General features: G+C 38.9%; 1 protein-coding gene across 7 annotated transcripts in view; it reads right to left on the bottom strand.

Annotated features, from left to right (window-relative positions):
- The window catches only part of RPS6KC1 (ribosomal protein S6 kinase C1), a 103,701-nt gene that overhangs the window by 42,978 nt on the left and 48,309 nt on the right, over positions 1-12,414 (bottom strand). For all 7 annotated transcript variants that reach the window (XM_058165375.1, XM_058165378.1, XM_058165377.1 and 4 more), the window contains one exon: positions 10,221-10,313. In XM_058165375.1, coding sequence (XP_058021358.1) covers positions 10,221-10,313 — 93 coding nt within the window. The remainder of the gene's footprint in view (positions 1-10,220; positions 10,314-12,414) is intronic.

Below are 12,414 nucleotides of genomic sequence, written 5' to 3'. Positions count from 1 at the left end.
CCAAGACAAAAAACCAGGAAGTCCCGCCTCCTATTTATAGTCTCTGCAGATGTCACTGCATGACAATTATGACTTGGCTTTGTCCCAACTCTTCCGCTGCTGCGCACGGCGATCACGTCTACGTAATCTTGCATCACTCCAAAACTGTTCTTGGGGCGTTGCCAAATCAGCAGGAGGCTCCATGGAATCAGGCTGTGCCGGCCCCTCCTCCTCCCTTTGAGTGGGTGCCAGGGAGGGAAAGGGCTCAAGAGAAGCAGGGCTGGCCAGGTCTTCTCCCTCACTTTCTGAATCATCTGAGTCCAGGAGTCCGGGTCCAGGAACCTGGGTCACAACAGGTCCTGAACGCAATAAGCAAGTACTTACACAGGTATATCTCATTTCATCCACCTGATACCTTTACTGCGTGAGCTGTATTAGTTACTAGTTGGGTTTCAGATGTAATGCAGTGTGTTGGTTGTCTTGTAAAGCAGGAGTCTCCAACCTTGGCAACTTTAAGCCTTGGTGGACTTCAACTTCCAGAATCTGGGAGTTGAAGTCCACCAGGCTTAAAGTTGCCAAGGTTGGAGACCCCTGTCCTAGAGCAGTATTTTTCAACCTTGAAAACTTTCAGATGTGTGAACTTCACTCCAAGAATTGCTGACTGGGAGTTATCCGAGTTGAGTTCCATGTATCTGAATGTTGCTAAGGTTGAGAAATGCTGTCCTAAAGAACTCTTCCCTTCTTGGGGCCTAGACACTAGCAGGACTATGATTGCTTCTGCCTGTCCACTGAGATCTGGCAGGATCAGCATGCTCCAGTCACATGAACAAAACAATGCCATCTTGCAGGACCTTGGAAATGGGCTTTCCCTGAGGCTATGCTTGCTTGCCCTCTGGAACAACATTTCCTCCAAGGCCCTGATGATTCTGACCGTGTGGACATTTAGGAAAGTTATTAAGATCTAGCTTTTATCAACAATCTCCATAAGAAGACGATTTATAACTCTGCTTCCCAATGTGGATGGTTTTTGTTTGCTATTTTAAACTGTTATTTTATCTTTACAAATCACCTAGAGTTTCTCTGACAATTAAGCCAGCATTGTTTTTCTTTTTAGCATTTGCCCTGCTTGCAGTTGTAGGCTCCACTTTGCCTAGTTCGCACAGTGAAGCCATCAATGCACAATGCAAAAGGGTTTGTTCTGCAACTGCCTTATATATTATCTCCTGAAGGACATACCGTATTGGGAACACTCTTAACCCCGTATTTCTCCTCACACAGCAATTGTATCAGGCTTGGAACTGGGCTGTAGAAACAGCAGTTCTTACCTCAAATCAACCCAGCCAACGTATTTCTCATTTCTAATGAGATTTAATTTAACACACACTGGGATAATGATAAGTGATCGATACTGCTCCCACAATATATTTTATTGGATCAATGACAAGGGTTGCTCATGTGTTGCTGGAACACCAAAAAGGGATATATTAACCCATTCAATTACTTCCAAGGGACTGTAGAGATTCTCAGTCATCCACGTTATGGTTGTCCCAGAGGCGCTTTTTCAGGAGGCAACTAGACTTTCTGGTTTTTCTTTGAAGACATTTCACTTCTCATCCAAGAAGCTTTTTCAGCTTTGACTGGATGGTGGGGAATGGAAGAGTTTATACTCCTTGCAGACAGCTGGTCATTTCCATCCTTTGGTTGTTGAAGCACTTGCAGGTTTATCTGTATCCTCAGGGTCTTCAAAGAAAAAGAAAAAAAAAAGTCCAGTTGCCTCCTGAAAAAGCACCTTTGGACAAAGATGAACTGGATGTCTGAGAATCTCTACAGACTTTTTTAGCTATGCAATTTGGTATGAACACCCTTTGAGTGGTGTGGGAATAGGAATGGATTTCCAGAGAAAAATTGCAGACTACAGGAACCATTAGCACTAGTCAGGTGACCCTGAGGACACAGATAAACCTGCAAGGGCTTTAACAATCCTCTAAATGACCAGTTGTCTGCAAGGAATATAAACCCTTCTATTCCCCACCATCCAGTCAAAGCTGAAGAAGCTTCTTGGATGAGAAGTGAACCGTCTTGAAAGAAAAACTAGAAATCCAGTTGCCTCTGAAAAAGAACCTTTGGTACTTCCAAGGGATTAAATATAACCCAAACCAGAGCTAGCTACTTTATTACAGAATTCCCTCTGATGCCTGACAGCCCAGAATTAATCTCTAAGGTTAATATATGTGGTCGGCAAAAATCCATTCAACCACTAGGTGGCAGCAAAAAAAAATCAGTACAGTAAATAGTGGATTGAAGTTTTGCAACATAGATCTTGTATGCCTTTCAAAACATTGATTGGCTACAATGACCAAGCTGCTCCTAGTGCTGCCTGTATGTAAGCAATAGAGAAGAGCCTACTACGCTGCTCCAGGAAGTACAGTACCCCTAACAGTGGTTTCTGATCTGATTACAATGTGTTGCCAGAACATTGCTAAGGATATCTGACTAGATCAGAGGTGAAGCATACTGTGGAATAGGACCAAAGAGTGATAAAATCTAACCTAGGCTTCTATTTTCTAAATACCTGTAATATAAACTCATCTCAGGAAAAAAAAATCACAATTTGCTCTGAACATGAGTTTCTTTAATTCACTTATTTATTTATCAAATTTGTAAACCGCCCATCTCACTTACAGAGCAGGTCTTGTGTGTTCAAACTTAGCAGAATGACAAAGGTTTATCTGATCTTCAAACCAATATATGTATATTACACACCCAGGTGCAGAATTGCACACACACGTGTGGCTACACCAGTGGTGGGATCCTGCCGGTTTAACAACCAGTTCGGTGATTGTGTGTTTCGCTAAACCCACCCCTGAAGCAAGCTGCACGCATATGCAGTTTTGACAAAACTAAACTTCCGCGTTACTTCTGGGGACTAACACAGCTGAGGCGCGGCACTCCACCCTGCCACGTGAATCAGCTGAGAGGATAAAGGTAAGTAAAGCACACGGGGTGGGCAGGCGGGCCCACTTGTTCGTTGGAGCGAACCGGTTGGCTCCCAGCTGATTGTCAGAGCTACCGGTACGCCCGAACCAGTCCAAACCAGCTGAATTCCACCCCTGGGCTGCACACATATTTAGAATTAAGAAATATTTCTGTAATAATGTTGCCTATTATAAATATGAATTTACGCATGCCCAAGGAAAAAAAGCATGTTTTAAACATGTGTTTCTGTCATAAGTTGAGAAATTTTCATCAAGATAGTAAATAAAGGCAATTTAAAAATGGACTAGGAACTGATGATAAATCATAAGAAGACAACTGAGTTGTAGTTTCCCTCTTTAGTCACAAGAAATGGGGTGGAAGACATGCCAAATTAAAACAGATAAAAATGGTTTAAAATGATGCGTCAATTTTCCTAGGGACTTTGTCTTTTCAACCAAGTTTATTTGCAGCTAGCTAACATTCACATTGAGGTAGTAAATACAAGAACATATGTGATTTTTTTTTAATGTGCCCTTTGACTGTCAATTTTTCCCAAACAGGTGTTGGTTAAATGATTATAAATTGGCCCCTGGATACACCTCTTCAACTGAGCCGTACAGGACTGGAGATAATATAATTAGAGTAAAAACATCAGGCTGGTGAATGCTTTCCATCTGTTTGGCAATAATATTTAGTTAACAATAGTCTTTAAAAAGAAGCACCTTCAACTTCCCTTCTTAAAGTTATTTATAGAGCCATTCTTAATATCCCAGCACTCTTGCTAACAAGAGCTTTACCCACTTGGAAATTATTAGCCATACGGCTAATAGCATGAAGAAACGTCTGTACACAGCATCTGCAGCTCTCCAAATTTACACGAAGCAACCTCATTTTAGAGTCATTTCTTAATGAATGGGCTTACGACTCTGCATTAATATTATCATTGCATACACAAAAGATCATAAGGAGCCAAGCATTTAAACAAAACAAAAAAAAAACCAACACTAGGCTAATCTGTAGTGAAGCCATCAGCATAAAGGACAGAATAATCACTTCTTTAACCCTCAAGAGGGCTGGATCATTTATAGGGTAGAACACACAATTTAATAACACTGCTCATGGCTTTGCTCACCTTTCTAAAGACAAAAATCTAATTTGAACTAATTTGATATGACCGTCTTCCCAATCAAAAGCACCCAACACAGACTTTCATTTCAGGATAAAACAATGGCTATAACCAAGCCATCATGAGATAATTACCTTTGATAGGCATATCATTATTGGGATGGTTACAATTAAAAGAAATCTTCTTTTAATTCCACATATTTGTTTATCTACATTTACCTACTATGCAGCTAAGCTTTAATTGAATACGTTGTCTAAGCAGGAGTCACTCACAAACAGATCATAAACTATATCAGGGTAATTTTTCTTAGCTGCTTCAGAATCCCAGTGAATAACCTTGAGTGTAGCTCGCACATCCTATTCTTGTCAAATGTGGAGTTACATTTACAGTATGGTTTGATACAACTTCTCTGTGACGGTGGATGCCATAGTGTTTTAAAAAATAGGATGCCAACAGGATGCCCTTGCCAGAGACAGCAAATGAGAAAAAGTGAACTGAGTAGATTGCTCATCTTTTCCTTATTTCATTTTTTTTTAATGAATGAAAATACTGTTTATTAAAGAAGTGTGGAAACATACTGTTACATGCATTATTAGGTGTATTCACATATTCTGGTACAGTGGAGAACTTGTAGCCCTTCTCCCCTCCCCCCCCAAAAAATTTGCACTCTTGAATTCCATCCACCTAACCAGCACAACCAAAATAACTGTAGACTTACAACGTTCGGATGGCAGAGATTCTTTACCTATTGTAGTGCTACATGTAACAAAATAATGACAGAGGAAGTTTCCTTACATCAGGGCAAACAATTTGTCCATCTGTTCTATTAATGCCTACTCCTACTATCAGCAACTCTCCATAATCTTGGGCAAACATCTTGCGCATCAGGGGTGGGTTTCAAAGCCTGTTGCTATCAGTTCACTCATGGTTGCACATGTGCTCGCGCTCGCGCACAATGTTTCTGTGCGGCTGGTGGGCAGAACCTGCCGCTGCCGCTACCAGTTCGCCTGAACCGGGGCGAACCGGTAGCAACCCACCACTGTTGCGCATCATAAAACAACTGATTCTTTTAAGTGAAGATGCTACAATTTATCTAAGTTTTTTTTTTAATACGAAGCAGATAACATATAATTCACCTCTAGTCCCTTTCTGCAATTAGCCCCCACTGGAACACATCTCTCTGAACAAACTTCCATAACCACTACTACTCCTTATCCTGAAACAGATAACAATTTACTGGAAGGTCTGGAAAAGAAAACCCCACCTAATGCCATGCTCTTGCATTGTTTTATTGATATTAAATTACTGGGAATCATGCAACAAGACTGACTTGCAAATCAGCAAGAGCTAACTTTTGCTCAACCTGCTTAAAGTCAGTTAATGTTTTCCTGAGTTAACCAAGGGGAAAAGACTAGACAAGAACTTCAGATTACCAGATTACTTTCTTAATAAATAAAGGATCGGGCAGTGCTCTTTAGGAGACAAACCTGGCCCAAGTGGCTCCATTTTCCCTAGCTTATTTTAAATAATATTACAGCCAAAGTAGTACCTGTCTACTATTTTTCAAAATAATGACAGCAAACGCCCTAGAAATGCATTAAAGACAAATATGCAGATCATGTTTTTTTAAACAACAACTAGAGAAACCACATCAGCCCCTTCAAAGGAGTCTTTGTGCTTTGACAGTACTTTCAGTCTCCAAGAGCAGTATTAGAGGTACAAAAATGTATGTAAATTAGGACAAATTGCTATATATGGAACAGAATATATGATAGCACTGAGTAAGTTTAGAAGATGGGAGGACTCCAAAAGATTACGAGTTCTTTAGCTTCTGGATTTCAAAAGTTAAACATACTGTGATTCTAGTCTTATTGAGCAAAGATACATGCTGATAGAAAGCACAAATATATAGTAGTTTACGCCACAAGTTATTCCCACTGAATTTAATGGGCTTGTTGTCAGTTAAGTATTACACAGATTGCAACCTTGTTTCCCTACAAAGGGCTTATGTGGGGAGAGGTGAAGTCAACATTACTTTTATCCCACTTCACAAAATTACACATAAAATTCTGAGTGTTTTGATTGGGATCCAGCAGTTCAGTCTGCTATAAAGGGGAAAAAAAGGGTTTACAAATAAATGCACTGGAAAAGGAAAAAGAAAAAAATAGGAGCAAAATGCTGGTAAATAATCACTCTTTAGCCTAAAGAAAATAGTTGATTTTAGATGCCTTTAAACACATAGACATTAGCAACTGTTTCAGTATGCTAATTTTTTTAATTAAAAGATACTTCTGCAGCAAGAGCTCTTTCATATGCACTGCTGACTCTTCATCAAAAGCAAAGTTTCCAACTTAACACCCGCATAGCTGGTGGCAGCCTGAAGGGTTACCATCTGCTGCCACCCCAAGTCATGGTGGCCACCTTCAGAACATATGCATCAAAGTGCCAAGATTAGAGGCCGAAGGAATACAGAAGTTGGCAGAAGGGAGCCGTAGGCCCAGAGGCAGGCAACAGGCAAACTACCAGAAGCAAAGAATATGGCGAGCCATTAGTCACCTTATTCAACTCCTTGCCAAGGTCACAAAGACATAACTGGATGAATTAAGAGTCTAGAATAAAACCTTCCATCTCCACAGGCTGTTAAAGTAAATTGAGCTGGCCTACCAGTTGGGACAACTGCTTTACCACCCCACTACACTACCCATGTTGGTTCCTTGGGTTTTTTTTCCCCAGAAGATAACTTTTTCCGATTCCTCTTTCAAATTATGGAAAGGCTCTTTTTAGTTTTAAATAATTAGTTTTGCATTTGACCAGGAAGAACAAGGTCCTGGCTAGGAAAGAAAAGTTGCTGCTTGAACAAGAGACCTGGGGGGGGGGGGATGCCACAACATTAATGACTTCTCTTTCTTTCCACAGGATATGAGGAACTTGAAGAGTTTTGGACTTGCATGGAAAAAATGGCAAACTGAAGATGGACCCAATGATTACGGCAGAATGAAGAGCCAACAAATAACTCTCTCTGTAAAGCCTCTTCAGATGAGGAGAGAACCTGAGATCATCCATAAGTGCTCCATATACTTAATTATTGTGAGGAGACTACAATACAGTGGTGTCTAGTAGGTTTAACACTCTGGAAGATGAGAGATTAAAATTCTTGCTCAAACTACAGTTGGTACCTTCAAAAGGACACGGAGTTTGCATACTTCCTTTTCTAATCATTTTGGAAGGTACTTGTAAATTGCTTTTCAGCTATTATATTGACAACCTTTTGGGTGAGTTTTCTCCAATTCTTGGAAAGAAATTATAAATACAAGTTTAAGCACCTGTGTTGTGGTCCACCAGCAGCCTGTGAAGCTGGCAGTGGAGTCAGACAGTGAGGAGGCTGGGGAGGAGAATGAGCCAGTCCTGGAGTCAGGGGAAGGTCCGGACAAGGGCTCTGCGTCAGAGGCAGAGATGGGACCAGGGCCATCTGGGAGTGATGCGCGGATTCTGGAGCCTCCAGAGGCAGACAGCAGAGAGGCAGAGGAACAGGAGGAGCCTGTTCCTAGTGCACACATGAGAAGAGCTGCCAGAAGGCAAGAGCAGCTAAAGCAAAACGGATGATGAGAGTAAGGCCAGGAGATGATTGGCTCCTCCCGTAAGGCTTAAAAAAGCAGCAAGGACTCTTGAGCTCTTTGTAGGAAAGCAATGTTGCTCCATTTGTTTCTAGTCGGCATCTCTTTGTTTCTGAACTTCGTGGGGCTTTGCCAAGAAAAGCCTTTGGCAGAGTGCCAAAGAAGACAAAGGTTTGTGACAAGGCCAAAGGACTTTTTCTGAAGGATTTGTTTTGGAATTAATTTGGACTAAGCTGAGAATTAAGTAATTCTCAGCTGTTCTAATAAAATATGTTTGTTTAGGACTGATTATGTCTGGTAATAACTTAATTGTTTATAACCGCTTCAGCTATTTTAATTGTTTAAACAGTCTAGATCCTGTAGTTCTAAACCACCTGTAACAAAGGTGCATACCTAGTGCAACTCCAGACCAGCATTTCTCAACCTTGGCCGCTTGAAGATGTGTGGCCTTCAACTCCCAGAAATCCCTAGTCAGTCTTTGAATTGCTAAGGTTCACACATCTTCACGTTCCCATGGTTGAGAAAGACTGATCCAAAGATTTCTACCAAATTGTAATATGAATGTAGGAGCAGAAAGGGGAAATTGTTATATTGATAACAAGTGATCATACTGAACATATTTCATATACAATATTTAAATCAAACTTCATTTTCCTCCTGCTTCCACCAACCGTCGCGATGCCAGTTTTGGACTAATAGACCTTGCATGCTATTTAGTGGTCAGGTACAATCCAAGGCCCCCCAAAAGATTGTGTACTACTGGCCTATAGACAATGATTTATTAATATGATAATTAATCACAAGGATAACAGTGCAGAGATGTAATATAAAACAATAGTAGAGGTATGTATCCATTTATTCTGAGGGACATCTTATTCCCCCAGACACTTGGCTAGATATAAATTGTTGCCACACAAATCATTCTATTCATGGACATTATGGTCACTGTCATAAATCTAAAGCCAGTTTTAACATAAAAGGCAGTCTTACTCTCTCAGATGCACATACATACCCAAATTGGAATCCCCTTCCTATTTGTTACATGTAGATTATAATATAATAAGTTTGCTAGGATTTAGATTAAACTGGTTCACCTTCAGCAACCAATTGGCCATTCCTGATTTGATTAGCCCATTTGCTACAAGAATTACCTTGACTCAGCCAAAATCCCACAAGCTGGCTGCATTTTTATTTTTTCATTTTATTAACAAAAAACAAATATACTGTAAAGTGGCTGGCTCTATCCTAGTCACTCTAATCCATTCAGTTCCCTTCTCACTTCTAGCAAATGTGTACCAAGTTCAGCTTCCACTAGAACTTAGTCTCTGATACTAGTTCATTGCATAATGGCATTGCATAATATTTTTAAGAAGACTAAGAATGTTTCGTATCCAACTGAAATATATTTTTCTACAACTATCTTGAAAAGGCATTTTAACTCTCTTAAGGAACTTATGGAAGATCATAGCAACACATAAACACTGTATAGGTATTCCTTGGCTTTCTATACATTAATATTTCTATAGTTTCTGCCATATTTGTCCTAGGAATTTTGCAAACCTATTTCAAAAATTCAATCAATCCTAAAATCTGATTGTCAATCAATAACTAATCAAAGTTATGAATGAATTGGCACTGGAACCAAGGATTTTCAACTTTCAGCTCAAAAAGCTGGCTAAGCTATACCAACTATTTGCCACCAGTATCTTTCTCTATAACCTATTATTAACCCAGTTTCGTTTGATAATACAATATATAGCACTGCTAAACATCAACAACCATTTTTAGACTTTTATATCCTGCCTTTATTATTTTTATAAATAATAGATGATGACCGTGGTGGTTGTTTCATGGGTTGAAAGAAAATGACTGGCCCAAAGTCGCCTAGCTGGTTTTCATGGCTTTCATGCCAAAGGCAAATCTAGAACTCAGTCTCCTGGTTTCTAGCCTTGTGCCGTAACCACTAGACCAAACTCATAGCAGTTGCATTTTAGGTATTTCAGTTATCCAAATCTCATTCATTATTTGTATCACCTGGAGATTTGAGGAAAGAAGACCCAGCAGACCTAAAAAAAGATTAAATAATTGGCCCTACCAAAAAATGTAGTAAACAATACTGAAGAAATTCTATGTTGGTATTTGACCTTAGTTTTTGAGTTAGGGCTGCCAGCTTTTCAGTGGCTGTCGAATTTTCCAACTTGCATTCTTTCAAAGTTGTTTGTCCCCTGGTACCATCTTGGCAACTTTCTGAAAGTGCGCAGAGCAATTCTTTTTAAAATCAAGGCCCTTCTCACAGAATGGAACCAAACATAATTCTTTTACTCAAATATATTTTGCATGACCTTACATGAATTGCTTAGATAAAAGCCTTTCTTTTCCTTCTACTTTTGTTATTTTAAAGTGCAGATGCATTTGAGTCATTTTCCTCCTTTGTTTCATATCCTTAAGAACCACAGCTTCAAAGACAGAATGTCAGCATGCAGTCGATTTATGACTGAACTCTTGAAGAGACACTGAAGAATTACCTTGTCAATCACCCCAAGGACTCGAAAGGCCTTCAGTTCCTCGGCAGGGCTCCTTAGGTTCCAAGAGGGCCTTGAACTTAGTGATCCTGGAGGCTAATGGAAGATATCAAAGATTACAACATCAATCAGGGTGGTACTTGAAGGAAGGTTGCCTGCTGAAGCAAATGCCAGGCTGAAGGAAACTAAATTTATCATAAATCAGAGGGAAGGCAGATGAAAGAAGTTTTCTGTTTGTCCTTAATGCAAAGGGGGGAAAATAAGTTGATAGTAAATAATTTGCAAAAGATGAAAATGGATATAGGGCAAAAAGGAATATTAATATTTTTAAAATATTCACAATTCATACAGTTCCTAGTTCTTTGTGCAAGTAGGAAAACTCGGGTACAATGCTGGAGAAGTTATTCATACATTATTATTACTCAAATTCTAAAGGAACAGAAACAGGTTCATAAAATAAAGCATATCCATAAATAATATTGTATGGGATGCCTTAACTTGGAAGAAAGTTTGAGGAGAAGTATGTTTGTTACTAAATGAATAAATTTATTTTTAAGTTTTCAACCTTGATGACATCTACTACAGAATTCCAAGGAATGTATAACACTACGAATACAACACATGACCCATAAACAAAGCATATGTGAATATTAATCTTCCTCATTACAGACTGTCATTTTTCTCATCTAAATGGAAGCATTCTTTCTCCTTGTCACCTTCAGTTGCCTATCATCTTTATAATCACCAATCCGATGGCAATACATGCCACTCAAAACTACAATCTGAAATAGACTAGGCCACTTTACACTTCCGGGCATTACCACCTCAGTCCTCTACATAAGTTGCCCAGTTTCCAGAATTAAGGGCTAACTTCTGTAGACAAGAATTTGAAGACTCTCATTAAGTCATAAGAGCTTATTATTGTCCTAAATCAAGATATAGTATTGAGGGAACACACTAGGGAACTTCTCCAGTGAAATCACAGAAAGACTTGTCTTATTTTATTTTATGTTGTATGCAGAACCACTGTTATTAATTTGCAAAAGAAAGACCACAAGTACACTTGGTACTGCTAATGCAAATTAGCCATTCCAAATGACTAACCCTCATGAACAATTTTCTTTCCCGGGTTTTCTTACAAAAGTGCACTTACGGCATAAACATTATTTAGCAATAATAATAATAAATAACAACAACAGAGTTGGAAGGGACCTTGGTGGCCTTCTAGTCCAACCCCCTGCCCAGGCAGGAAACCCTACACCATCTCAGACAGATGGTTATCCAACATTTTCTTAAAAATTTCCAGTGTTAGAGCATTCACAACTTCTGCAGGCAAGTCGTTCCACTTATTAATTGTTCTAACTGTCAGGAAATTTCTCGTTAGTTCTAAGTTGCTTCTTTCCTTGATCAGTTTCCACCCATTGCTTCTTGTTCTACCCTCAGGTGCTTTGGAGAACAGCCCGACTCCCACTTCTCTGTGGCAGCCCACAGAGATATTCAATATCATTCAAAATAACATCAATATTCAAAACCATTTAAAATACAGAGGAGAAGACTGAAAACTCACATATTCATATTCATATTCTTGTCCAAATACAGTTCATTAGATAATACAAAAGTATTATAACTGTTAAAGTTATGTTTAAGGCAGATAATATGCTTTACAAATATTTTCTAACTCATATTCAGGGCCATTATCAGAGAAAACCCTGGTTTGATTTTTTTTCACATATTTAAATTACTCTATTTTTGTTCTACTATCACAAGCCACTCTGTACATAATATTTCATGAGAAAGTGAAGTAAAATCTGGATGATGAAAACTAATATTTATTTATTTATTTATTTTATTTATTTTGTCACAACAATATATGTAAGTATCATACAGAAAGGTTATATAGTATATAAACATATATATGAGTAAATATTAGGAGGTATAAGCATATATATATATATATATATATATATATATATATATATAGGAAGAAGAAAAGAAAAACAATAGGACAGGAACGGTAGGCACTTATGCGCTTATGCACACCCCTTATGGTCCTCTTAGGAATGGCGTGAGGTCAATAGTAGAAAGTTTTAGGATAAAGCTTTTAGGATTATGGGAAGAGACCACAGAGTCAGGTAAAGTATTCCAAACACTGATGATTCTGTTACAGAAGTCATATTTTCTGCAATCTAGATTAAAG

This window comes from Ahaetulla prasina, chromosome 1 (assembly GCF_028640845.1).
Source record: "Ahaetulla prasina isolate Xishuangbanna chromosome 1, ASM2864084v1, whole genome shotgun sequence".
In the NCBI taxonomy this organism is placed as follows: Eukaryota; Metazoa; Chordata; class Lepidosauria; order Squamata; family Colubridae; genus Ahaetulla; species Ahaetulla prasina.
The sequence above is the reverse complement of the archived record's forward strand: the minus strand, read 5'-3'. Positions and strand labels throughout refer to the sequence as shown.